At 35.3% G+C, this 26,957-nt stretch overlaps 4 protein-coding genes across 7 annotated transcripts in view; 3 read left to right on the top strand and 1 right to left on the bottom strand.

The window, feature by feature from the left end:
- The first annotated feature begins 645 nt into the window (after positions 1–645).
- On the top strand, positions 646–3,596 carry LOC107912996 (uncharacterized). Of its 3 annotated transcripts, XM_041081436.1 has the most exons (8): positions 903–1,072; positions 1,179–1,265; positions 1,601–1,989; positions 2,088–2,118; positions 2,252–2,325; positions 2,436–2,593; positions 2,914–2,994; positions 3,321–3,596. In XM_041081436.1, exons 3-8 carry the CDS (start codon positions 1,672–1,674, stop codon positions 3,367–3,369), a joined length of 711 nt encoding a protein of 236 aa, XP_040937370.1. In that variant the 5' UTR covers positions 903–1,072; positions 1,179–1,265; positions 1,601–1,671; the 3' UTR covers positions 3,370–3,596. The 3 variants fall into 3 exon arrangements, with proteins under 3 accessions (XP_016696884.1, XP_040937369.1, XP_040937370.1); XM_016841395.2 differs by lacking the exon at positions 1,179–1,265 and having other exon boundaries at positions 646–1,072; XM_041081435.1 differs by having other exon boundaries at positions 741–1,265.
- A 3,191-nt stretch (positions 3,597–6,787) lies between these two features.
- On the top strand, positions 6,788–10,732 carry LOC107912995 (RNA demethylase ALKBH9B). 2 transcript variants are annotated; one of them, XM_041081433.1, is made up of 7 exons: positions 6,788–7,200; positions 7,549–8,172; positions 9,206–9,291; positions 9,413–9,723; positions 9,830–9,901; positions 9,995–10,276; positions 10,516–10,732. In XM_041081433.1, exons 1-7 carry the CDS (start codon positions 7,029–7,031, stop codon positions 10,643–10,645), a joined length of 1,677 nt encoding a protein of 558 aa, XP_040937367.1. In that variant the 5' UTR covers positions 6,788–7,028; the 3' UTR covers positions 10,646–10,732. The 2 variants fall into 2 exon arrangements, with proteins under 2 accessions (XP_040937367.1, XP_040937368.1); XM_041081434.1 differs by having other exon boundaries at positions 6,836–7,200; positions 7,552–8,172.
- A 2,168-nt stretch (positions 10,733–12,900) lies between these two features.
- Positions 12,901–14,284, bottom strand: LOC107911346 (WEB family protein At3g51220). Its single transcript, XM_016839198.2, has 2 exons — positions 13,752–14,284; positions 12,901–13,568 (listed from the first exon to the last, which is right to left on the bottom strand). Exons 1-2 carry the CDS (start codon positions 13,899–13,901, stop codon positions 13,068–13,070), a joined length of 651 nt encoding a protein of 216 aa, XP_016694687.2. The 5' UTR covers positions 13,902–14,284; the 3' UTR covers positions 12,901–13,067.
- Positions 14,285–15,122: 838 nt separating this feature from the next.
- LOC107912994 (transformation/transcription domain-associated protein) overlaps positions 15,123–26,957 on the top strand; it is a 27,211-nt gene continuing 15,376 nt past the window's right edge. Inside the window, 22 exon segments of the mRNA XM_041081432.1 lie at positions 15,123–15,717; positions 15,840–16,564; positions 17,754–17,879; positions 17,964–18,049; positions 19,073–19,181; positions 19,319–19,414; positions 19,525–19,531; positions 19,534–19,586; positions 19,675–19,734; positions 20,591–20,659; positions 21,484–21,565; positions 21,767–21,819; positions 21,929–21,998; positions 22,001–22,026; positions 22,101–22,119; positions 22,122–22,256; positions 22,259–22,840; positions 22,843–22,905; positions 22,908–23,329; positions 23,526–23,964; positions 23,967–23,998; positions 25,739–25,751. Of these exon segments, the coding sequence (XP_040937366.1) occupies positions 15,660–15,717; positions 15,840–16,564; positions 17,754–17,879; positions 17,964–18,049; positions 19,073–19,181; positions 19,319–19,414; positions 19,525–19,531; positions 19,534–19,586; positions 19,675–19,734; positions 20,591–20,659; positions 21,484–21,565; positions 21,767–21,819; positions 21,929–21,998; positions 22,001–22,026; positions 22,101–22,119; positions 22,122–22,256; positions 22,259–22,840; positions 22,843–22,905; positions 22,908–23,329; positions 23,526–23,964; positions 23,967–23,998; positions 25,739–25,751 (3,325 nt within the window). The 5' untranslated portion in view covers positions 15,123–15,659.

The raw sequence follows: 26,957 nt of genomic DNA, 5'->3' as shown, positions 1-26,957 counted from the left end.
TATGAGGTAATAATCCTATCCCAGCATGACATATGTAATGTATGTGATTTGAAGTGCGTTATCGCATCCCCAACCTCTCAAATCTACCTACAAACTTTTACGATTTCACCCCTAAAGCCATAACTCTAAACCTCAAAAACCCTAACCCTAACAAAAAAAACTCTAACCCTAGGAGAGATAGTGTGAAAGCATGCCCAACTAGACGTTCTTTCCTGCCACCTCTACAGAGAGCGCACTCGATTGAATACGCTTTCATACTCTCTCTACAAAATCGGTCTATTTCCCTAATTTAAAAAAAACCTAAAAAGTCAAATAAAAGAACAACATAATTGCCTAATTTAGCGAATATCATGACTGGATAAAAAAAATCTCATTTTCCAAATATTTTCTTTTTTCTTTTAATTATTTATGCCCTCCATGTTCTTATAATAAATAAAGTTGATTAATTTTGTATTTAAAACTAGTTGATTACTATTTAGAATGTAGTTTATTATTGTAACACCTCTCCTCTCAATATGCCATCCACATCAACAGTCTAGCCACGAACCAAGGATTTCGACTGATGGTGCTGCCAGCATTAAACAATAAACATCCAACATAATTGCTAATAATTGGGCCAAAAAAAGAAGACGATGATAATGGAACCAAAACATAGCCCAAAGACAGAAACATTAGGCTCATGGCCCTGATTTCCTGTGTCCTGGTTTTAGACCCTGTCTGAGAAATAATTTACTGAAATGCTCGATTTCATTCCCCAGACTTCCATATAATTTGCAGCGAGTTTTTCATTCTTCTACCGAGTAGAAGACCCCCTCCTTTTGTTCAGCTTCTAAAGCAACAAGCTCATTGGTTATAGTTCTCACTAGATAAAGAGAAAGAGGGAGAGAGAGAGAGGGGGTTGGAGTAATGGGAGAAGGCAGAGAAGGGGACTGGGAGTGCAGCGGATGCAAGAACAGGAACTACGCTTTTAGATCCTTTTGTAACAGATGTAAGCAGCCTCGTCTTCTTGTTGACACCAAAACTCCAGCTGACTCTAAGTGGCTCCCTCGTATAGGTGATTGGATCTGCAGTGGTCAGTTTATACTTCTCTTTTAAATCTATCTTCATTTTTTTTTCTTTTTTTGTGTTGACTCAACTGGGTTTTGCTTTTATTCTTATGTTTTAATTCAACCATCAAGCTTAATAATAGATATCGAAGATGGGTTTCGGGGGCCAGTTGGATTCTGCGTTCTGAATTTTGATAATAAGTTGGAATTTCATTAAGGGTATGTAAATATAAGATATTTGCTTTTCCTGAGTAAAGATTTGCAATGGGTTATCTTAAACAATGACTTGGGAGCGTTTTAATGAACCTGTTTTACGATTTAGTTTTGTTAACTTGCCGTAATAAATCAACTGTTTTGATATCAATTGTTGAGAAACTTGCCTTTGCAATATGTGGTTTATGAATCTGGGACTGGGAAATGAATAACAATTAGGTCGAGTGGTTTGTGTTTTTTGTATGTGTATATGAACTGCTTGGTGTGCGTATAATTGGCTTCCTTTTCCTCTTCGTGGCTGTATTTGTGGGTTGGGGGTGTGTGTGGCAATGGATCAATAGGTTGCACTAACAACAATTATGCATCGAGAGAAAAGTGCAAAAAGTGCGGGCAACCAAAGGAGATAGCAGCAATGCCAGCAATTGCAATCCCTGGAGCTTCTCTCCCAACTTATTCCCATTATTTTGCCAGGGCCCTAGGAGCACTGGAACAAAAGATAAATGTTGGAGTTGTAGGCAGTGGTGCTCCCCAGCGCTCGCTTCCTTTGAGTTCCAACTGGTCTGTAGTGGGGGCTGATAATTGTGGACTTCAGTCAGCGTCTACATGGCCTCTTGCTGGAAACCAAACTTCCAGGTTTCCTTGTAATCAGTCTCTTTCTGTTCCAAAAGGATGGAGAAATGGTGACTGGATGTGCAACTGTGGCTTCCATAATTACTCTTCACGTTCGCAGGTATTATCTTATTTCTTCAACTGGATTTAACATTTGTCACAAATTCTACAATGCACACAATGTCCTTATGGTTCTGATCCAGTTTAGTATTTTTGCAGTGCAAAAACTGCAATGCATCTATACCACGAGGTACTTTCTGTTTCTGGCCTGTGAACCTACATTCGCATTGTTCTGATCCCAGTGCTTAATTTCAACCTGCCGGTCGGTTCTGTTGCCACTAACTTTTTTCATCTCTTTTATTTTCCCTTTTTGGGGTATGTAGCCCTTGGAACCAAGCGATTAGCATCTGAAGAATTTGTACATAACTGGGATAACAAAAGATTGAATTCAGGACATGTGAGGGCTGAATTTCGGTTTTGCATTTATAATCAATGTTATTTATCCAGCATGTTTTGACTCATTTGACCACTCATGAACTGCTGCGTTTCCCTTTTCTGCATCTGCAGGGTACTGAGCAGCCACAGCTGTATCCTGGGTTTGAGCAAATGATAGAAGCTAATACTGACCCAAAATCTGGGGCATATCCTCCCGGTGCAGCTTCAAATTGGCAGTTACCAATTCCATTTCCTCAACTAGCTGCAGCACCAACCCTTCTTGGAAAAGGGTAAATATGGAGTAAATTGGCCCCTTATATATATGCTTGTCATTGATCTAGGATAAATTATAGATACAAGTGATGAGAAAATCTAGTATTTTACTCATTTGTTATTTCCAGTTGTCTTATCTCTCGTTGATTGTATGCTAAAGATATGGTCACTTACTTGATACTGTATCGTGAACAGTGTTTAAAATTCAATCAGGTCTATGTGCAGGGTTTTGTTTTTGCATTAAACTGCTGACTCTCATATTTTGCAAATATGATATTTAATTTGAGATTCAGAGGATTGCTTTTAGATCTACTAATGCTTTAACTTCATTTATCAGAGCAAAGCAATGGCGTAGTGGAGATTGGATGTGCACAAAGTGCAACAATCACAACTATGCATCTCGAGCTCAATGCAATAGGTCAGTAGCTATATTAGTGGATTTTTACTTGATAAATTATGCAAATATTGTGATCTGAAGTGGTTTGCTACTTGATAAATTATGCATCTTAAGCTCAATGCAATGGCTGTTGGTTTTTTTTTTGTTGTTGTACAGTAGTTACTTAAATCATTGCATATAACATACATGAGGCTGGGGGCGAGTCAGTAAATGAACCTCGCTCCCGGACCCTTCTTGGGAGTATAGGGATCAATAGGTAACATTGCAAACTTCCCTTGAAGGAAGGATCTGTCGCTTTATTTTGGGGAAAACTCACACCTTTGGTGGTGTTACTTTTTCTTCTACAGGTGTAAGACTCAGAGAGAGACTGTCGCTGAGCCGGTCAATGCTGCATAGTCATCATTGAATGCAGGTTTTGATTCTTGAGGGATATTTCTAGTACATTGGCCAGGCTCTTCTTTTTTTTTTGTTTTTTGTTTTTCCATGTACAACAAAAACCAAAGCTCACTATAGGTTTAGATTCATTTTTTGTGTTTGTGATTGTGATTGTGATTATGAGTTCCCTCGGGGGAGCTTTATATAACTTTTGTTTAATGCTAGATTGTATAACTTGACTGGTTGAATTGGGGACATATAACCGGAAATAGTTAGAACTATTTGAAACCGATACAAAGAATTGGGAACTGAAAAACCGATTAAAAATTGGAAAAACTCGAAAAATTTATTAATCGAAAATTTAATCAACGCCATCTCAAATTATTTCACTTGGAATTAGCAAATACTATTCTATATGGTATATGGAGTTTTATACGTAGATTTCTAATATCCCTAAGTGTAAATTACCTAGTTGGTCACTTCGTTTTTGGGTGCTTTTATTTTGGCCACTCAAAATGAAATTATTGCAATTTGGTTGCTCAACTTTTACCGTACTTTTATTTTAGTCATTCAAGCATTAAATCTTTAATAGCAGTTAACAGTACACATTACAAATAAACAACCTTTTTAAGTATTGATTGGGGTAAAAAAATAAATCAATGATTAAAATGAGAAAGCAATAGAAACTAAAATAATAATAATAATAAATCAAATTTTGCTTGTTATCTAGTTGTCGAAAATTCTAAATTCTTCTAAATTTGGGTTTTGAAATATAATTTTTTTTAAAATATTAAAGCAGATGACATCATTAATGGATTAAAGGTTTTCAACAATTTATTTAATTTATTTTGATGTTTTGAAATTGTTTTAGAAAAATACCAATGAGAATTATTGTTTTTCTTAGTTGTCTATAAAACTCAAATTTCTTTTGATTAGATGATATTGAATTTGAAAAGAGATTAAACAAATTAATTTTAATATTGTAGTAACAAATCGATTAACATTATTAATGGATAAAAAAATTTTAACAATTTTTTCAATTTATTTTGATGTTTTGAAATTTAAAATTTCAATGTTAAAAAAATAGAATTTCGATAATGGGATAAACAAGTACAATTTGATAATTTTTGTGTATTATTTTAGTTTTTGTTGCTTTTTCACTTTAATTCTTGATTTTTTTATCCTAATTGATACTTAAAAAATTATTTTTGGGTAATTAAAATGAAAGTGACATAAAAGTTAGCTGACCAAAATGAAAATGTAAACATGATATGGCGTGTACAGTTAAGTGTTGTTAGAGATTTAATGAAAGCGATCTAAAAACTGAGTGACCAAAATGAAAGTGACTAAAATGAAATCCACTAAAAGTTGGATGACCAAAATGAAAGCACCCTAGAGATTAGATGAACAACTAGGTAGTTAACACTTCCCCTGATTATTGTGTTAAGACTGAAAATATAAGAGAGAGTGAATTGGTATTTTAAATGTCTTTATAAATTTCTTTAAATAATAATGAAATGGAAGAAAAGTTTGAACAATTCTATTTATAGTGATTCGACTCTAATTCTTACCTTCACTCCCTTCTTATACCTCAACCAATGATTTTTCAATTTAGTGTACTTAAATTGTTACATCCATCCCTCTATCTTTCACAAGACTAATAAAGGAAATCTCTATTTTTTTTTCATAAAACTAAATTAGAACATTCCCTTTAACTTTTATGGCTAAATTAAAATCCTCTAACTTTTATAAAACTCGACAAGCAACTCTCTTAATCTTCAATATTTTAAACCTCAAAATCCTTTAGTATATATTTTATAGTAATAATAATAAAAAAAAGAGCAAACTAATAATGAACCTTTGTTTGTGAATTGAAGTTTTAAAAATATATTACAAAGAGAGTTGACATTTAGTACACTAATAATGTACTCTTTTTTTTCTTTCTAAAAATAGCTTTAAAAAATTGTTATGTATTTTTTTAATATTTATTTTTTAATATTATACTATACCTCTGTAAAACACTTGTCAACCATCCTGCTTATAGAGTTTAAAAACTTCACTAGTAGTGTACTAAATATTATTCATTACAACAAGCTCTCAATGAATAGTATAATAGATATTAAGAAAATAAAGAAATGAAATATTTTCAATTTAACTTTTTCTTTGGGTGTTGTTTTTTTTTTCTTGTAGAGTATTTATATTAAAGATTGACTTTGTGGATGTTTATGACAGTTGGAGATGAATTTTAGTTATTAAAAGCATTAAATTCGTGTTTAAAAATTATCTCTGCAGCATATGTTTCGAGATTTGTTGAAAAATAGTCGTTAGCAAGCTAATGTCTCTAGACATGCAACTCTTGAAGCAAAATTTTGCATTTAAACTTTCACGTATCGAGACATATAGTCCTGTGGCTCGAGACTTGACTGTCAAAGTGTTTTAAAAATATTTTAAACACTTTAAAATACTTTAGTGTGGACTCAAAAATATTTAATAAGGATGAAACACATAGAAAACATATTTTTGAGTATTTTGCAACTCTTTGAATATATTTGATAAAATTCAATTGTATTTTCACCAAATAACTTAAGAAATATAATATATAAATTTTATTTTAAATATCGCTAAGTTTAATATATCAAAACTAAGATATTGAACAAAATATTTTTATTTATAGAAATCAATAAATCATTGAACCAAATTAATATAATATTAAAAACACATTTTCATATATTTTTTGTTAACTTAATTTTTAGATAGATAATTGAGAAAATAATTATTTTGTTTGTTTATTAAGAAAATTGAGAAAAAAAGACAATAAATATAATAACTTATTTGATCATTCAACTTTAAGAAAAAGTCATTTTAGATTTTCATTTAATTTTTACTTCTTTTAACTCTTAAAATTGTATTGTTTGTCAAATTACCAAAAAATGGAGGTAGAAGTTAATATATGCTAACTTTGTTGACGTAACATCCACGTGTATGCTATATTTACAATTAATTAATTTTTAAAAATTAATAATATTAAAAAATATATTTATATATTTTCTATACTTTTAATAATTTTAAAATTTTCAACAAATTTTTTTTAATTTTTAAATTTTAAAAAGTTAATTAATTGTTGACATGATATCCACAATTCCACATGACAATCTACGTGTATACTATGCTAGCAAAGTTAATAGTCATTAACTTTTTCATCAAATTAAGGATAAATTGATAAATAATACAAGTTTAAGAGTTAAAAAAATAAAAATTTAAATAAATAGTTAAAATAACTTTTTTGCAAAATTAGAGATCCAAATAAGTAATTATGCAAAAAGAATAAATCCGTTTTGTTGGAGAGTCGAAAATATGAAACCATTGAGTCGAAGTAAAAACCTCCCAACTCCCAAGCCCAATATCTAGGAAACCAAAATTACCATAAACTCCTTAAAGATTCTTCTAAACGACATTTACATCCTACTCTCTTTATATTCACGAAAATCGTGCTCTTCCAAAAGAACAAAATAAAAAATCTCGACCAACACAAACATTTGGTTTTGGTTTTGATTTCGATTTTGATTATATTTCACTTTATTCCCTGTTAACTTGTTGTTCGTTCCTCTCAGAGCAATCAATTGTCCATCACAAGAATCTCTCTCACTCTTTCTTTTCCGATTCAAGACTCGGACAACCCAATGAACGATCTCGAGCGAGTCAAGAAGGAAGACCCGTTTCTCGTCAAGTATCAGCCCTCCGAACTCAGAATCGCCTCTGAGTTCTTAACCACGTGGCTTCCTTTCCTTTCCAGGGATCTCTGCCGTCGATGCACTCAAATCCTCTCCCGACGAATCCGCTCTCTAGACCCAGGTAACTTCTTTTTCTACCATTATCTTTTCTTAAGTTTTAATTCAAGTCTAAACTAAGATTTTCCCTTTTAAAATTTCCTAACTGTAGTTTGCTTTTTTGGATATTATTTGTTTTTTGGCTGAAAAAAGTTGCCTCTTATTACGTTCTTTTTTTAGTTTTTAAAATTTTTCATTGTGCTAGTGTTCCTTTATAAGTAGGATTTGTAGTGAATAAGTAAAGATAATAAATCTTTGAGTTTTATTTTACTTGTCCATAGTTCCTGGAATGAGGGTATTACATAGATATATGTATAAAAGAAAAAAAGAAGAGAAATTTATTTGTTTGTGTTTGCTATCATGTAACTTGAAGGAGATGCTGAGCTGGCCAACAATGATCTGAATGCAATCCATTCTACCCACAATAATACTGAATCAGAAGACTTAAATGAGAATTGTCGTGACAATTGTGCTGTGAACTCAATTGGGAGTTCAAAAGATGAAGATACCAACTCATTGGGTAGTTGGAAAGATGAGGGAAATGGATTTTCTGAACCCATCGGAGAAGCATCCACTAGTAGTGGAGTTGCATGCGCATCACCTCTGTTTCAAACCCCTGTTCCCCGTCAATCATGGGCAGACATGGCACAGGAAGATGAGCTTGAGGAAGTAGAAGAAGAAGAAGAAGAAGAAGAAGAGCAACTGGTGTCAGAGTCAAGCAAGCGGATTGTTAGTTTAACTGCTTCTACAGGGGAGTTGAGGATATCTAAGGTTGTCGAGAAGCCTAAATTGTCTAGGGATCAGAGAGAGTCCATTAGGTTTATGAATGTGAAGAGGAAGAAAGATTTTATATGTTTGGAGAGAGTTAATGGTAAGTTTGTAAATATTCTCGAGGGGCTTGAACTCCATGAGGGAATTTTCAGTGCTGCAGAACAGAAGAGGATAGTTGACCATGTTTACATGCTTCAGGAGATGGGGAGAAAAGGGGAGTTGAAAGGTTAGTATTTACAAATTGCTAATCTTGTTCATACTATCAAATTTTGAGTGCTTATGCAATACCTTCTTTGATTTGTGAACATGTTCTTTATGTTCTTAAGTAGTTTATCCGGGTAGGGTTCTTTCTTTGAGGCTTAATGAGCTTGCTATGGGTACATCCACCCAGCTTTATTTAATATAACTGTTACCTTAAGTCAATAAAGGTGATGGGAATGATCAATTTTCATGCTATGATGGGAATGATCAATTTTCATGCTATGTGTTATAAGTAGTGTTCAAGGAGCATTAAACAATATGGGGTATGCATATTTTGGTTCAATGTACTGTCAAAGTGATAGAATTTATTGATCAGTGCCTACAAGTCCTTATGTCCTATTGGCATACCCTTTGTTGCCCTGTTGTCTATTATTCAGCAATGGACATTAAGGTTTTGGTTAAATACTTAATCTAAAATAGGTTAGATTTACTAAATTTAGTTCTCTCTATATACAAATTTTTATTGGGCTTCTCAGCTTTGTCTTGTATGCCAAGCCAAGATGCAGCTGATTGGCTGATTCAATCCTTATCTTGATCATGGATTCTTTGGGTTATATTTCAACTTTTTACTATTTTTCCCCTTAGCTTCTGTCTTACTGCATTTAATGGCATTCATTATGCTGCACAAACTTTGATATGTAAAGTCTACCTCTAAACCTTTTAGATCCTAGTGGATTATTCAGAAGCCAGTTTTAAATCATGATACTTCTATAACCAAGTTCTGAAGGAGACTTCTAGCAGGAGAATTCTTAGTGTCAATAGGATTCTTTTAACCTCCTATTGGACATTGTGCCAGAATGAGCTTTAGCAATGCAATGGAGCATTAGATTAATTTGGCTGTCTTTGGAATTAAGTTTTGTAGCTCTATGTTATCCTTGTGTGCAACATGCTGATATGGCCTCATTCGGATTAATATTTTCTCAACATTTAATGTATAAAGTTTAAGTAATTGATGTTGAAGAATGTCATGTATATTCAATGTGGAATATATTTTACAGAACGCACATATACAGCACCTCACAAATGGATGAGGGGAAAAGGGCGCATAACCATCCAATTTGGTTGTTGTTACAATTATGCAATGGTAAGCTTTTATGCATCCATGTATTGCTGTGAAGATTAGTCAAGTGTCTGGAGACACTGTAGTCACAAGAAGCGGTAACTGGTGGCTGAAAAGCTTTATTGTGTTTTCTTTCTGGTGGCAGGACAAAAATGGTAACCCACCTGGTATTCTTCAAAATGAGGTTGTGGATCCTATACCTGATCTCTTCAAGGTAATAATTAGAAGGCTAGTCAGATGGCATGTGCTTCCTCCGACCTGTGTGCCTGACAGTTGTATTGTTAATATATATGAAGAAGGTGACTGCATACCTCCTCACATTGACAACCATGATTTTGTTAGACCATTCTGCACTGTATCATTTCTTAGCGAGTGCAATGTAGTTTTTGGGTCAAACTTGAAGGTTGTAGATGCTGGTGAGTTTTCCGGGCCAATTGCAATTCCCCTACCTGTCGGGTAAGATTCTTTTATGCACTTACTGATCCTATCTTGCTCCAATGTAATCATTATTAGTTTAAAACTATTGAGTTAAAAACTTAGAATCAGTTATTTCTCCTCTCAGGTCAGTTCTAGTTTTAAATGGAAATGGAGCAGATGTTGCTAAGCATTGTGTGCCTGCAGTTCCTACGAAGAGGTACTATTTTAAATTTATGATCCTTTTGTTGTTAGATGTGAAGATCTTTCATCAATTTATATTCATTTTCTTCTTTATTACTTCCCTCCTTAGGATATCGATCACATTTAGGAGAATGGATGAATTGAAACGGCCTATAGGATATGCTCCAGAATCAGACTTGCAGGGCATTGAACCATTGTCATATGATGCAGAGAGGCCCAAGGGATTTAATTCACCAAAATCTGAACGCCCTGTAAGGCAACCGTTTAGAAGAGAAGATAAAAGGGAAGCCAAGGGCTTAACAGAGAATAATGAGCCCTCAGAATGGCGTTCCTCAACCCGGCCTCGAAGAGGCCCTTCATATAGGAGAAGGTTCACTGTGAATCAGAGCAGGTGATGGGTCGCTGAATGTCTACTCTGGAAATTATTTTTCTGTTCATGTTATTGATCATTTCAGTATTTGTGAGCGGTATAAGTTCCTATTTACTTATTTTGAAACCCTCGAATAGTGGTTATTGGGCTAGATTGTCATACTTAAGTTATTAGGATTAGCTTGTAACTTTAGAGGGCGCGTATTGGTGTCACTTTTCTGAAAAATTATAACTTGGGTTCACAACTGGTCTACTGCTCAGACTTGAGGTTGGCTTGACCCGGTGGAAGCTGCTGGAATTTGATAGATTGGATTGTTGCTATAATTGCTTGGTTCTACTTTCAGCTACAAGAAAGACGAGATTCTGTACTTTCTTTCCTTTTCTCAATTGAGAGTGATGTTCCATGAGGTTTATAAATTGTATAAAACGATGTACTTAATTAGTTTCTAAGCATTTGGTTCGAGGATTTGAAATTAAATATGCTCCCGTTTTGCACTCAAAATTCAGTTACTTTCCCATGTGAGATTTTGGCACATGTTGAGGTATGAACAGCCCTGGCTTTAGCCATCAAGATGGTATCCAACACTTTGAATTCTACTGCGGTCTAACATACGGTAATTTTCTCAAGTGGAAGTTATTATTCGGTCAACGCTTGGGGTAACGTTAGGTATTGCACATGAAAATTGAGAATCTGGGCTATATACGCACATGTAATTTGAGTGATGTTTCTTGCAATAATTTTTACTTGTTTGGGAATCAATAAATCAGGTTCGCATATAAAAGATGATTTTCCTAGAAAATGTAGGTTTGGTTTTGTCTGATATGAGTGTTACATAACAACTACTCCAACACAACCAACTGAACCTTTTGTGTTTTATTAGTGCAGTGGTTGGCCTGTCACCTGTGATTTGTGAAACTAAAAGGATGAACCTGACATAAAAGGAAGGGATCCAACATGTTGGGGGGCATTCTCTGGGACATGTGGATAATAGATCCAATAAAAAAAAACCAAACAATACGTAAACAGAGACAGAAATGTAAGAGCAGAAGGAAGTTTAAGTTCTGCTTCTGCATCAAAAAGAAAAACCTCAAAATATGACTCTAGTATTCTACAATCTCCCTGTATATTTCATACACCCCGAATTATACATCACCCAAATCTGCAAACTGAAAGCAGAAGCTTAATATAAAACAAACTCGGCATTTAAAATTAATAAGATGTTTATATTACATAACTGGAACCGGCATGACAATTTCACTAGTGGCAGCATCCATATTTGAACTACTAGCTCTGGACTCCCTGGAAGACTTTTTCTTGATGAATTCGATACAATCTGCAACAGCTTCGTTGTGGTGAGCATCAGCAGGGTAATATCTTCGTGGGACGGTTGATGAGCTACTTTGATGATGATGATGATGATGTGAGGCCTTGCTGAGAGCTGATAGCATTATCAAGCGAAAAACTGCTTCTCGGAAGCGTTCTAGCAGGGTCACCGGTGATAAACGTTTGTTGTTTTTGTTGTTGCTTTTGAACCCCGGCATGCATAGAATACTGCTCTTCATTATCTTGGGGCTGCCTCTGGTTTTCTTCTCCATAATTCTCTGACCCTTTGCTCTTTGATAATAGAGGCCCTTTATAGAAGAATCTAACGCACCAGACTAGTTTTTTATATGCATGTCTTTTGTTATGTAGCTTAGCTCACCAAGGTAAAGAAATACCTATATCTCTTATTTATTACATACTGTAGATTTTCCAAGATTCCCGCTTGTATTCTTTCATTTGTTAATTCTTTTTTGATAAACAAAACCGGGTAGTTAGCTTCACTGCATCAACTAGGTTTTTTTTTCCCCATGGAACCTCGAAAAACTCAACCATGTTTTTGATTGACTTTTCTGAGTCAAGTTCATGCATTTAAGGGTAGGAAACTAAGAATTCAAGTTACTTTGCTATTAATTTTCCTTTATTTCCTGAACATCTTTACATAAAATGCAATTAACAACAGCTCCAGTTATGCAAAAATAATTGTTTATTTATATCAGAAGTAACCATCACAATGACTTCCTCATATGCAAACCCAGACATCAAAATCCATAAAACAGGGTAAATAAACAATTCCTTTTTTTGAAAAGTCGGTTTAGTATATCAATAACATGAGAATTGGAAATGGTCCCAAGACTTAAAATCCGTGGCTAGAATGTTGGGTTTTTGCTTGTAATTATAACGGGGTTATTAAAAACAGATTAGCAAAGCATGTTAGCGAGCTTTTTTGTCTTAACTGTAACTCTTCTGTAAGGTTCACATGGATACATGTGCAATGGTTATATATTTTTAATGCATTCGTTCATTACTCATCACAATTATATTAAATTCAATTCAGCCGACTTGCCGACGTTTCAAGAATCCTTTGTGTTTTTACCCTTTTTGAATAAGACATGAAATTGTTCTACTGAAATCCCATGTGTATGATAAAATATGGACCTTGTTTCTTAGTTTACAGTTAACTTTCTCCATTTTATTTTCAGCTTTTAATGCTTTTAAACAAGTTGTGTTGAATTCTTGGTTAGGCTTGGGTGACAGGTTTCCGAATACAGGTTACGATGCTTGAGTCGGTATGGTGTTTGTGGAGTGGAGATGAAGAGAGAAAGTGATCAAAGTAAAGAGGTATATAACAGGTGGCATTCATGAACATTGATGACAATACAATTTTTATGGTACACTAATCTGGTTTTATTTCATGTTCTGACCTGTGAGTAATGGCACAAGCTCCAATCTTTGTTGGTGGCAACATAAAAAAAAGAAGTTACTTGCTCAGCTAATAATGCCTCTGGACCTCGTTTGTTCTTAGGGACAGATGATCATCTTCTTGACTTGCTTTCTTCTTTTGGAATAGCCATCCAATAATGGGGACGAGTGGCTTCCTTCGAACTTTCTTAACTGAGGCCGTTTTTTCTGGGGTTCCATCTTGATTGACGATAACTTGAGCTAATGAAGGAGGGCTAGCAAATTTCACGTACCTCTTCTTTTGAAACTCCTCTGGCTCTTCATGTTGTGTCATGATTTTCGTTGTGCTCTCAACAAACTTGAAGTCTTCTATATTGGGATCAAACCGCTGCTTCTGGAACTCTTTTGCCTTGAACTGTTGCAGTTCCTTTTTTGTTCGTTCGAGCTCTTCCGTCAGCGTTTTTACGTAATACGACATCGAGTTGCCTTCCTCTTTCGCCTTTTGCAAGTTTTGCTTCATTTCTTCTAGCTCGGCTGTTAAGGCTGCAATCTTGGATTCACCTTTCCCACTTTCTCCTGCCTGAGCCTTCATCTAATGAAAAACAACAATAATTAGCCAAAAATGAATACGAGATATCATCCTTCAAATATTACTTACATCCAACACTCATATTCGAGTCATATAATATAAACTACTTGCTTTATCTTATATTTTGCATGAGATAAATTACATATAGTTCCATACTAAATTAAAGGTCACAAAAGAGGAGAGAACCTCTTTGAGCTTGTTGGCATAAATTTCACCAACAAGAACCTTTTCTCCAAATAACATGACAGCCTCTTTAACAGAGCGAAAGGGTGGTCTGGTATCGATCTCTGCCCGTCCAACGACAACGATGCTGCCGCCGCCTTGCTCGTTTTCCATGGCTTGTACTTTAGGAAGCAGTGTGAAATCCAGTTTCAAAGAAGGGTGTGGGGGAAAATTGAATGAACGATCAGGTGGTGACAAAGATCTGCTTTTAAATATATAACATTAAAAGAGAGGGATGAAAGTGACAAATAAAGGAAAGGTTCGTTAGTAATGGAGTTTGATACTAATAATTAGCTTTAACTAAGAGGGAAGCTAATGAAATGTTATAATGAGAAATGGGGTTAGTTTCTTCGCGTCCACTTCACTGGAAAATTTTTGATAAATGAAGTTGACAATAAAAAGGGTGGTTGGATCCTCCATCCATGTATGTCTTTGATTCGTAGAACTGAAAGCATTGCCCCCTTTTACTTTTTAGACTTCTGATTATGACATGACTCCTTCTTGCCATTAGTGGACCATTATTTGTCGCTCCTATACTGGCCATTGTACAACAGGGTGGTTTGCTTCCAACAAGCTGGTTTATTTTGTTTAATGGCAAGGAAGAGGATTTTGGAACTTTTGAGTTTCGTTGCTACTTCGGTGTTTATATTGAAGTTGTCTTAATCATATATATCTTGATTTAGTTGGATAGTTGAATTAATTATTCAATGATATATATGGGAGTGAGAAATGTTAAAGAAGATTTTTAATAATTTATGTACAAATACACTTTTAGTGTAAAAACAATAGTGGTCATGAGATTAGATGCGTAACTTAAGATAAAGTGAGTTAACGCATCGCACAGTCCATTTAAACCTAAACTTAAATTAAAGACTTCAAAACAATAAGAATATCTAAAATATTAACCTGGAAATAAAACGAGTTTCTAAACTTCACACATAGAGTGAGAAATTGATAAATGTCTTAATAAGGTATAAAAAAATTTAAAATATAGATATTTAAAATCATATTAAAAAAAAATTCCTTCTCAAATTAGGAATAAATTCTAATAAAACGAAAATAGTTGGTGCTTAGAAAAATGCATCATATAATAAAATTCAAATTTCTTTTTGGGTCAAAAGGTTGGCTGAAGGAGGCACTGGTCACTTTAGTTTAAATTACTGTTATTTCTGTTTTGTTATTTTTTATTTTAATTGTAAACGAAAACGCAGCGTTTTAGTGTCATGTTAATGAAACGGTGAGTTTTGGAGGTTGTGGGATGACAACTGGCCATTCGGTTTTAGGCTGTTATTGTTCCCTTTCCTTTTTTAACAAGGAGGTAGTTAAGCATGAATTGAACAGAACAGTCTTCATTCTCTCTATTTCTTTTCTTTTTTCTCTTCTTCGTATCAAAGGCACAACTTAAAGGATCAAAAGATCATGGATCGGGTTCAATTATTGAAGCCCAATGATCTGTCCATTTTATTTGGACCCAAGAAAATGGATCAATGGTCCAGCTCATAAAAATTAGGTCTCTAAATCCCCAAATTTACAATCCACCATGGACTCAATTTTTCTCGAGGGAACAAATAGGAAAAAGAGAGGGAACATACATAACTGGTAGTAATATCAGGAACAGCGACCTTCTCTACTGAGTCTGAAAAAAAATTTTCAATTCCAAAACCCTAATTTTTATTTTTGTTTTTGTCCAAAAGGGAAATCCTTAAATTTAAGAACCTGCTAGAGGCACGATCCATCCTTAACTGAGGGTTTTTCATTTTACATATGTGGAGAAGAAAGAAGAACAAGAAAGAAGGCTGATAGTTCTGTGAAAAAAAAAAACCCTAGAAAGCTAAAGCTTGAGAGGGCTAGGGATTTTTTTTTCTTCCAATCATGAGTCCTATTCAGAATTTCGAGCAACACTCTCGCCACCTCGTCGAACCTGACCTCCGTAATCCTTCTCTCTCACTCTTCATTTTAATTCTCTGTTTGGTTCTCTTGTAAAATGAATATAAACGTTGAAAGAATTGTCAATTTCTTTTAATTTTGTGCTTGTGTGTGTTCCTTGAGCAGCAATTCAGACGAGGTTGCAAATGGCAATGGAGGTTAGAGACAGTCTCGAGATAGCTCACACTGCGGAGTACTTAAATTTCCTCAAATGCTATTTCCGAGCCTTCTCAGTCGTCCTGTTACAGATTACAAATCCCCAATTCACTGACAATCCCGAGCACAAGCTGCGAAATATTGTGGTGGAAATTCTTAATAGACTTCCTCACAGTGAAGTTCTTCGACCTTTTGTGCAGGACCTGTTAAAAGTAGCTATGCAAGTGCTAACTACTGATAATGAAGAAAATGGCTTCATTTGTATTCGAATTATCTTTGATCTCCTTAGGAATTTTAGACCTACTTTAGAAAATGAGGTTCAGCCGTTTTTAGATTTTGTTTGCAAGATTTACCAGAATTTTAGGTTGACTGTTAGCCATTTCTTTGATAATGCCACGGTGGGAATGGAAGTAGATATGAAGCCTATGGACACTTCTTCAGTTTCTGATCAAGGGATTACTCCAAGTGGATATGTTGGGAATGGGCAATTGAATCCCAGTACGCGGTCATTCAAGATAGTTACGGAGAGTCCGCTTGTAGTTATGTTTCTGTTTCAATTGTATAGTCGTCTTGTACAAACTAATATTCCTCATTTGTTACCTTTGATGGTTGCTGCAATATCTGTTCCGGGACCTGAAAAGGTTCCTCCCCATTTGAAGACTCAGTTCATTGAACTGAAAGGGGCACAAGTTAAGGTGAGTGATATTTTATTTCATGTTCTCCATAGTTTCACTTATATGCTTGCTACATGGTAAAAAAGTTGTATCATAAAACTAGTTAAAAGGGATGCTGTAGATAGAGTAGAGTACGATTGGGTTGTTTGAGCCTTTGCATATCCATGCATGTGCATATTCTGTTTTTGGAGTGTTGGTGTGTGGATCTCAAATTGTTTTGCTGCATAAACAGGTTTTCTCTTGTCTGGACTTTCTTTGAATATGATTTATTTTTTTGAAGATATAAAATTGAAAATTGAAGTTGTCATGGCCCAACTTTTTCTTAGATGAGAAAAAGGCTATAGCTTTCTGGTAGGGGAGAGCGAAACTCGATTCGATTCAAAAAAATAAAAATAAAAATAGAAATTTGAGTCAACTGAATCGAGTTATTCGAATTATTCGAGTCAACTCGAATAAATAATTTGAGTTTCGAGTTCGAATCAAGTTGAATTTTACAATTCTAATAATAGATTGGTGTAAATACTCTTTTGGTCCTTGTCAAGTTTGAAAATGGGCAAATTGGTCTCAACAAAAATTACAAAAAAAAAATCAAAATAATTTTCAAAAATTCAAAATAATTTTTAAAATTTAAAATATTTATAAAAATTCTAAAATTTATTTTTTTAAAAAATTATAAAATTTTCAAAAAAATTCTAGAAAAATATAAAGAAAGTTAAAAAATTAAAAAATTTCTAGATAAAAATTTTGGGACCTAAATAAGTTAATTAATGATTCAAGTTTCTCATACTAAAGTATTTTTATTATAATTTTTCTTTGAACAAGTTTTCAAATATATATGGTTTTAAGTTTATGTGCTCTAACATGGAATTAATTATACTGTAATAAGATTTTAATTTGACATGTTTAATTTTTTAATTTAACTCGAATAATTTCACTTGATTCGACACGACTCAAATTTCATTTCATTTAACATGGAATTAGTTATACTGATCATTTGAACTCTCAGTTGTAAAGGCCTAGGAGTATTCATTTGAATGAAAGAAATGAAGCCAGAAGCATTTTTCTACACTTTGCTTGAGCAAATCCTCCGAATTATCCTGTTTGGTTTCATGTTCAAACTTTTAATTCGAGATAAAGAAGTTATATTCAGCCCTTTCTTCCATTATTGATGCTCCATTTTTTCCACATTTTTCTTTCTCCTTTATTGCAGACAGTTTCCTTTTTAACGTACCTCTTGAAGAGCTTTGCTGATTATATCAGGCCGCATGAAGAAAGCATATGTAAAAGCATTGTGAATTTACTCGTTACATGTTCGGACTCTGTATCCATCAGAAAGGTGAGTTTTGTCTTAATTACTGTTTTCCATTTTGCATTTTTTGCTCTTCTTGTTCAATTTTTCACATTTTATTTCTGAATGCAGGAGTTGTTAGTAGCATTAAAACATGTTTTGGGCACAGATTTCAAGAGGGGTTTGTTTCCTTTGATTGACACACTGTTGGAAGAGAGGTAAAGGTTCTTTCCTCCCTTTATTTATACATTACCTCATGATGAATTTTTAATCCGTGTTAAAGATCTTATATTGTCAAACATTTTGTGGTTAATGAGAGGTCAAGGAAATGATGGTCTTAATTCAATACGTTTTTGGCATTATGTTATAATGAGAAGCGACTAATTTTCCGAGAGTGGAAAAATTTTGAGCAGATTGCAGCATCTATATCACTTCTGCAGTCATATTAGTGGGAACAAGCTTGCCTTAACAAACTCATGATGAATCAGTGGCAAATAAAATCTATAATTTCAGAGATCTGCCTAGTGCAGATGTCAATTCCTGAAGCTCTTGTATGATTGTACTAATACAATACATTTGTTAGTAGTTTCAACTATAATTTGTAGCAAAACTTAAAGACCAAAAGAAGGTTCTGACTTTCTCAGTGCTGTATTATATTTGAAGGATGAACTCCTTGTAGCAACAAATTTAGTCTCTTAGTGACAAAAATTTGAGAGGGATCTTTGCATTATTATATTCCGTGTCATTGTTTTAAATCCTAATATTTTAGTTTGACAGCGTGATTGGTTGGACCGTTTAATAACTTCCTTGAATCTGTGAATTGTCTTTATGATTTAGAGCAGTATATAAATACCATTGTAGGCATAATGATGAACTTTCACCCTTTAATGGCTCCCAAATCTCACGGATAATTCTTCTGTCTGCTAGGATGCTTTGGGTAGAAATAAGAGTTGCTAGATTGCATTATGGATGTGTGATGTGCCTGCTAGGCAGGGGTTTGGCTTTTCCACTTTATCTTGATCATCAATTTATAAACTTGCACAGAAGTTGCTCAGCTAAAATTTTTATATGCTTTGACCTATGTTTCTGCTTTCTTCCTATGAGTCTGATATAATGTTGAAGAAACTCATTACTGATCCTTGCTTTAGTTTTGTCCATGAATCTTGTATTCAAATCTTAAATAGGAAATTATTGCTGAACCATGCATTTGTTCTCTTTTATTTCTTTCTGTTTTACTTCAGGGTTCTAGTTGGAACTGGGCGTGCTTGCTTCGAGACTTTGAGGCCACTGGCCTATAGTCTCCTGGCAGAGATTGTTCATCATGTCAGGGGGGACCTTTCCCTATCTCAGGTTTGGTTTCTAAGATCAGGGTTTCATCTGACTTTCTCTGTCTCGCATTTCTTTTGATATATCTTTAAGTTTCAGAGTGTGATAGTTCAGTTTGGTTTTTCATTCTGATGGTGATAAACTTCATATTCCTGCTGCAGTTGTCACGAATTATTTACTTGTTTTCAAGTAATATGCATGATGCTTCCTTGTCACTCGGCATTCACACGACTTGTGCTCGGCTGATGTTAAATCTGGTGCCTTTGCCAACTATTTCATCTATGTTTCCTTGCATCCTATACGTATAGTTTTAGATTCATCTCATGTTTGCTGTCGACTCTTTCTCATGAATTTCCTTGAAATTTAGGTAGAACCAATTTTGAGAAAGGGGTGGATCAGCCATCAATGGATGAAGCAAGAGTTCTGTTGGTAAGCAGTTTGATGTAACTTTTATGTTAGCTTAGCTTGAATTGTCTCATTTAAAGGAATTTTCTCTTGCATCTCTGCTTTTCTTTAGGGACGTATTTTGGATGCTTTTGTTGGAAAATTTAGTACTTTCAAGCGTACCATTCCACAGGTAACTTTGATTGCCGAATTTTGTGTAGGACTGGTTTAGGAATCTGTTATTTACGCCTAACTACTTCTATTTTACTGGCTTTGCTATGATGTTCTAGGGATTGCCTTTCTTATGTCTTGGGTTTGACTGGACAGTATTAACCACCAGTAAAATGTTGCTTGCACATGGTTTTTCTGTTGAAGAGTTCCTTGTTGGTTATGATATTGCCATCTGGGTTTTATTAAGTGTGGTTTCTATAAACTAGTGAACTATTGCTAGCCAGATCTTTCCTCCAGGTTCAGAATTCCAATCATTGGACCATCTGGAAAGAATAGTGTGCTATGACTTTGTGCTTTAATCTGGCCTTCTTTCCCTTCTGCCCTTGGAAGCTTTGGGAATCAGGGAAAAGAAACTTGGGCTTAGTTGATTGGCTATGACATTTTTCTGCACTGTTAACTTGTTTTTATACATGGTCTTAGCCTTATCTTTCTAATTTATTTAATGTAATGAATTCTCTTTCTAATCCTTTTGTATAAGAGTAGTTCACAAGGACATGACTTCCTAGGATAATATTCCATTTTTACAGGCTTCATTGAAATAAGATAAAGCACTGTTTTTTTTTAAACGTCTGCATCTATCTCTCTTGTTACTATCTTAGATATTATTTCTTTGTTTGACTTGCATTTCTGAATTCTAATTGGTTAACCTTATTTGGCTTTTTCTTCTTTCCCCCTAGATAACTGTTTTTTTTTTTTCATTTTTCAAAACACTATATCTAATTATTTCATGGAATCAACTTCTTTTTAGGTTTTCACGTAATCTTTTTTCTTATCACAATTATTTTTAATATTAATGTGTTTGTATTGTTTATTGATAGTTGCTGGAGGAGGGTGAAGAGGGAAGAGATCACTCTACGCTGAGGTCAAAGCTCGAGCTCCCTGTTCAGGTTTTCCTCTAATACTTCTAAATTTGTTTAAGGTTTTTTTTCTTTCTTCTAGTCTACTATTCAAGTGCTGACACTACTTGAGCTCGCTTGTATCCCTTGTTTTATTGATAATCAAGTCTTGGTATCAATGTATTTATTTCATTCACTCTCAGCTGTCTAGGCTTTTCACCTTTCATATGATAAGAATGTTAGATTTCCATTTATTCTAACCTGAAAATTTTGTTGTTTCTATTACAATTCATTTATTTATTTCTTGCTATTCAAGTTGTTTGGCTTTGATTGCTGTTTGAATTGGATATTTTGTAATTTAGTTAAGGAATGCACACTAGAAAATTCATTGTGACTAATCAACCGTGGAAGTTATAATTTGAAGGATAGGCCCAGCATAAATAAAATATTGTATTTAAGTTAATAATATTATCAAATTTTAAATGGCAGAAATCCATGAGAGAATGGGAAACTAGGTTCATGTACCAGCCAGGTATTATGGCCAGTAGATGAATTTCATAACTTAAAATTGGTTGTTTTTTTATTTGTATAAGAAAAAGTGGCTTTTCTAGGACCTAACTTTGAACTTCTACTTTGTGCGAATTTCTCCAATTTTTCCATGATTTCTAATGTTGGCTCAGGCCTCAGAGTAGTTTCTCTTGAAACTATTTAGAATTTGGGATTTATTGCACTCTTTTCGTGCCAATGCTGATAAGCTTTCATTAACTCAGAAAGCTTTTTGGATCTTTTGTCTATGATATTTTAGCCTTTACTATATTATGCTCCTTTACAGTTCTCTTTGACTCTCTTGGTATCGATGTATTTGGTGCTCGCAGGCAGTTCTTAATTTGCAGGTACCCGTGGAGCATTCTAAGGAAGTTAGTGACTGTAAAAATCTAATTAAGACCTTGGTTGTTGGTAGGTTATCTTCTTTGGTTTTTCATGTGGTGTTGGATAGTTATTTTGCAAAAGCTCCCAGAGGTTTTCATTCTACTTCACTAAATGCTAATATGTATTTTCTCAATTTGTTAATACCCCTACCCCCCTCCCCAAAAAAAGGAGAGAGAGAGAGAGAGAAATGAAAAAACCACTCTAATCCTTGGCTTGATGCATGCACAGGAATGAAGACCATCATATGGAGCATAACTCACGCTCATTTGCCCCGATCACAGGTTTTGTGGTTTCTCTTCTTCTGTTTATCATTTTCCTAAAAAGTTTGTTTGCTAATATTTTCCTAAAATGTTGAATACTATTTCTCATTTCATTTTTTCAACTATTTAGGTTCAGTCTTCTACTCATGGAACTCAACCACAAGCTCTTGTCTCGCCAACTTCTAACATGCCTGCTCCTCAGCATTCAAAGGATTAAGAGAAGATGAGGTATTATACTAAATGATTAGATCTATTGTGGGCTTCTAGGCATGATTAACTCCTCGTGACTCTGATTTTGGCAGGTTTGGAAAGCTTCTGGTGTTCTAAAAGTGGTGTTCACTGCTTAGCACTCTTCAAGGAGAAAGATGAGGAGAGAGAAATGCTTCAACTATTTTCTCAGATTTTGGCCATTATGGAAGCTAGGGATCTCATGGACATGTTCTCTTTGTGTATGCCCAAGCTTTTGAATATATGATTTCCAACAATCAACTGGTTCATATATTTTCTACTCTTCTGCAAACTCCCAAGGTTTACCGGCCGTTTGCGGATGTTTTGGTTAATTTTCTTGTAAGCAGTAAACTTGACGCTTTGAAGCATCCAGATGCACCCACTGCCAAATTGGTTTTGCATCTCTTTAGGTTTATATTTGGTGCTGTTGCGAAAGCACCAACAGATTTTGAACGTATTTTGCAGCCTCATGTGCCTGTAATCATGGAAGCTTGCATGAAAAATGCTACTGAAGTTGAGAAGCCTCTTGGTTATCTCCAACTTCTCCGTACAATGTTTAGAGCACTTGCAGGATGCAAATTTGAACTTCTATTGCGAGACTTAATTCCTATGCTGCAACCTTGTCTAAATATGCTGTTGACAATGCTTGAGGGTCCAACAGCTGAGGACATGAGGGATCTTTTGTTGGAGCTTTGCTTAACATTGCCTGCACGCTTAAGCTCCTTGTTACCTTACCTTCCCCGGCTAATGAAGCCTCTTGTAATGTGTCTTAAAGGAAGTGATGAGCTCGTAAGCTTAGGCTTAAGAACACTTGAGTTTGGGTAGATAGTTTAAATCCTGATTTCTTGGAACCCAGTATGGCTAATGTGATGTCAGAGGTGATTTAGCACTATGGTCTCATTTGAGGCCTGCACCCTATCCTTGGGGTGGGAAAGCATTGCAACTCCTTGGCAAATTAGGGGGTCGTAGCAGACGTTTTCTCAAAGAGCCTCTAGCACTAGAGTGCAAGGAGAATCCAGAGCATGGGCTTCGCTTGATTCTTACATTTGAGCCCTCAACCCCGTTTTTAGTTCCACTGGACCGATGCATAAATCTTGCTGTAGTAGCTGTCATGCTCAAAGATGCTGGCATGGATTCTTTTTACAGAAAGCAGGCTTTGAAATTCCTTCGTGTTTGCTTATCATCTCAGCTTAACCTGCCAGGAAATGTTTCAGATGAAGGGTATACACCAAAGCACTTATTAACATCTTTGGTTTCTAGTGTTGATTCGTCTTGGCGCAGGTCTGAGACAACTGATGCAAAGGTTAGACTCAAGACATTATCTTTTGTATATCAATGAAGGCTGCATGCATTACTGTTACAGCTAGTTGTATCCTCAAGCATTCCTGTGTCTACCCTTTTTCTAAGAATCTTTGGGAGTTATTTCAGGATGTGCTATCATTTATGCTATTGATTAAATTCTTCTCCTCCTTGAAATAACAATTGTTATCATCTTGCAGAGTGATTTGGGTGTAAAGACGAAGACCCAGCTTTTGGCTGAGAAGTCAGTTTTCAAGATTCTATTAATGACTACTGTTGCTGCCAGTGCGGAACCAGATCTGAATGATCCCAAGGATGATTTTGTTACCAACATTTGCCGCCATTTTGCTATGACATTTCATTTGGATCAGTCAACAATAAATGCTTCTACTGTGTCTTCTTCTGTCGGTAGTTCCAGGTCAAGAAGCACAAGTTCGTCTAACCTGAAAGAATTGGACCCCTTAATATTTTTGGATGCCTTAGTTGATGTGCTAGCAGATGAAAACAGGTTCCATGCAAAAGCTGCTCTTAGTGCTTTAAATGTGTTTGCTGAAACCCTCCTGTTCCTTGCTCGTTCAAAACATGCTGACCTTTTGATGTCAAGAGGAGGCCCAGGTACTCCTATGATTGTTTCTAGTCCTCAATGAATCCTGTATATTCTCCTCCACCAAGTGTTCGGATACCAGTTTTTGAGCACTTCTGCCCGACTTTACATTGTTGCTATGGAAGTAATGGCAAGCACAAATGGGAGGTGTTATGGGTCTTGGTGCTTTAGTTGGGAAGGTCACTGTTGATACTCTTTGCCTTTTCCAAGTTAGAATTGTTCGTGGTCTGGTATATGTTCTTAAAAGGTTGCCTATTTATGCTAGCAAAGAGCAGGAAGAAACAAGTCAGGTTCTTACACAAGTTCTTCGGGTGGTGAATAATGTTGATGAAGCAAACAATGAACCACGTAGGCAAAGTTTTCAAGGAGTGGTTGAGTTTTTTGCTTCAGAGTTGTTCAATCCAAATGCATCCATCATCGTTAGGAAGAATGTGCAGTCTTGTTTGGCACTTTTAGCAAGTAGGACTGGCAGTGAAGTATCTGAGCTTCTTGAGCCTTTGCATCAGCCATTGCTTCAGCCTCTTATAATGCGGCCACTTCGAGCTAAGACTGTTGATCAGCAGGTAATCATGGTGTACTATGATCAAATTTCTTTAAGATTTTCCCCTTCTAACTTTTTGAATGGCTGATAGGTTGGAACAGTTGCAGCTTTGAACTTCTGCTTGGCCTTAAGGCCCCCTCTTCTCAAGTTGACACAAGAACTGGTTAATTTTCTTCAAGAGGCTTTGCAAATAGCTGAGGCTGACGAAACTGTCTGGGTGGTGAAGTTCATGAACCCCAAGTAGCCACATCTTTAATAAGCTTCGAACAGCTTGCATTGAACTACTCTGTACCACAATGGCATGGGCAGATTTCAGAACTACTCCTCATCATTCTGATTATGTGCCAGTCATTGCTATGTTTTCAAGTCTTGACTTGTAGACACCAGAATTGTTGCTGTTGCGAAGAAGGTCTACGACAGGTAGTTTGAGCTTCTCTGGTAGAGTTGTCATTGGATGCTTTACTGGCTTTATGTAGTCCAAGTTACTTTGACTGATGCTTAAATCTGATCGTCACATTAGCTGTTCAGGTGTGTGGTGAGATATTGTTCTTGTATTGTATTTTTTTTTTTCTTTTTTTTTTTGGAGGGGGGGATCGTTCTGGCTTTGAGGGGAGGTGCTGACCTAGTTTATCCAAAGGCTCAGGTGCTGGGTTGCTAGTACAGTGACAGTGACTATTCTTGACTTTATCTTTATTCAGGTTATTAATCAACAGAGGATGCCCAAAGAGCTTCTACAGAGCAGTCTAAGGCCTATACTTGTCAATTTGGCGCACACCAAGATCTCAGCATGCCTCTTCTGCAAGGTTTGGCACGGCTGCTTGAACTTCTATCTAACTGGTTTAATGTCACTTTAGGTGGCAAGTTGTTGGAGCACCTTAAGAAATGGTTGGAACCAGAGAAACTTGCTCAGAGTCTGAAGTCATGGAAGGCTGGTGAAGAGCCAAAAATTGCTGCAGGTAATGGAGTTCTAGAATTTCTCTAATGGGATGTTGAACTTTTTATACATGCATATTTATCTAAAATTATTTTCCTTGTTTAAACAGCTATTGTTGAACTTTTTCATTTGCTGCCTCATGCTGCATCAAATTTCTTGATGACTTGTGATGTTAATAATTGATTTGGAGGGGCTCTTCCCCCTGGCCAAGTGTATAGTGAGATCAACAGTCCATATCGTCTTCCACTTACCAAATTCCTAAATAGATATTCAACACTTGCAGTTGATTACTTCCTTGCTCGATTAAGTGAGCCAAAATACTTCAGACGGTAAGGTTAAGATTCTGGGTTATGCTGATAATATATGTCCACTCATAATTCTGTTGAGTAATGTTTTCCTTCCTCCATTACATGTTCATTTCAGGTTTATGTACATAATAAAATCAGATGCTGGTCAACCTTTGAGAGATGAACTTGCAAAGTCACCACTGAAGATACTTGCTAGTGCATTTCCTGAATTCGTACCCAAATCTGAAGCAGCAATGATTTCTGGATCTTCAACTCCAGCTGCTGCTTTATTGGGCGATGAAGGGCTTAGTTCTCAGCCTGATAGTTCTATTACCACTTAGCCTCTGGTGCAACTTCAGATGCTATTTCTGGACTTCTCTTGTTAAAACATTTGAAGTTGATACCTGGCTGGCTACAAAGTAATCGTCTAGTTTTGTACACTGGTACTTGTTTGGAAGTCGCCCGCAAGAATATCTCGTCTACAGAATGAACAGGAGCTGAACCTTGTGCAAGTAAGTTCAATTTCCCTTCAGTGAAAAACATATGACTCTTCGTATACTTGAAAAGTGACAAAATAAGTATTTGATTATGAAATCTATCTGCTTTTCTCTGGCTTTTTATGTCATGTAATCCCAAGAAGCAGGCTTAAGGGTTAGCTGCATACATCTGTTTATGATTTATGAATGTTAAGTGTTGAGTAGCTCTTTAACCCTATAATTGATCCAGAGACTTTTTTTTCAGCTCTTCTATTTATTGAAGAAATTGGTTGCATCTTTATACCATCCTGTTATCTTCTGTATGGAGCTCTTTATTTCATTCTCTGTTCATCTTACATCCATAGGTATTAATACATGCAATTTTACTTCTTACTCCTCTTTTGACCCTGGAAAAGAAGTTGCCACATGGTGTTTGCATGTTTGGCTTATTGGAACCTTTTAAAGTTTGAAGGTGTTATTGTGCGAGGTGTTTTAATTTATGACTTTATTATAAATTTTGTGACTCTTCTTGGGAAGATCGCTGCATTTGCACTCAATCTGTATTTGATAATTATTATTTCTTATATGCAGGTGAAAGAAAGCAAATGGCTTGTCAAGTGCTTCTTAAATTATTTACGACATGACAAAATGAAGTTAATGTTCTGTTTGATATCCTTTTCGATCTTCTTTTTCATAGTCGCATTGATTATACTTTCTTGAAGGAGTTCTACATTATTGAGGTACCTAAATATTTTTTAATACTCTTTTATTATTGAGCACCTGTTCTGAT

The sequence above is a fragment of the Gossypium hirsutum genome, chromosome A11 (assembly GCF_007990345.1).
Source record: "Gossypium hirsutum isolate 1008001.06 chromosome A11, Gossypium_hirsutum_v2.1, whole genome shotgun sequence".
In the NCBI taxonomy this organism is placed as follows: domain Eukaryota; kingdom Viridiplantae; phylum Streptophyta; class Magnoliopsida; order Malvales; family Malvaceae; genus Gossypium; species Gossypium hirsutum.
This window is presented reverse-complemented; position numbering and strand designations above follow the sequence as displayed.

Bases quoted from the DNA above. Each gene is read 5' to 3' on its own strand.
- LOC107912996 (XM_016841395.2), top strand. From the start codon at position 907: ATGGGAGAAGGCAGAGAAGGGGACTGGGAGTGCAGCGGATGCAAGAAC. The intron at 1,990-2,087 runs GTATTATCTTAT...GTATTTTTGCAG, and splicing joins ATTACTCTTCACGTTCGCAG to TGCAAAAACTGCAATGCATC. The intron at 2,326-2,435 runs GTGAGGGCTGAA...CTGCATCTGCAG, and splicing joins AAAGATTGAATTCAGGACAT to GGTACTGAGCAGCCACAGCT.
- LOC107912995 (XM_041081433.1), top strand. From the start codon at position 7,029: ATGAACGATCTCGAGCGAGTCAAGAAGGAAGACCCGTTTCTCGTCAAG. The intron at 7,201-7,548 runs GTAACTTCTTTT...TGTAACTTGAAG, and splicing joins AATCCGCTCTCTAGACCCAG to GAGATGCTGAGCTGGCCAAC. The intron at 9,724-9,829 runs GTAAGATTCTTT...TTCTCCTCTCAG, and splicing joins GCAATTCCCCTACCTGTCGG to GTCAGTTCTAGTTTTAAATG.
- LOC107911346 (XM_016839198.2), bottom strand. From the start codon at position 13,901: ATGGAAAACGAGCAAGGCGGCGGCAGCATCGTTGTCGTTGGACGGGCA. The intron at 13,569-13,751 runs GTTCTCTCCTCT...GTTTTTCATTAG, and splicing joins ATGCCAACAAGCTCAAAGAG to ATGAAGGCTCAGGCAGGAGA.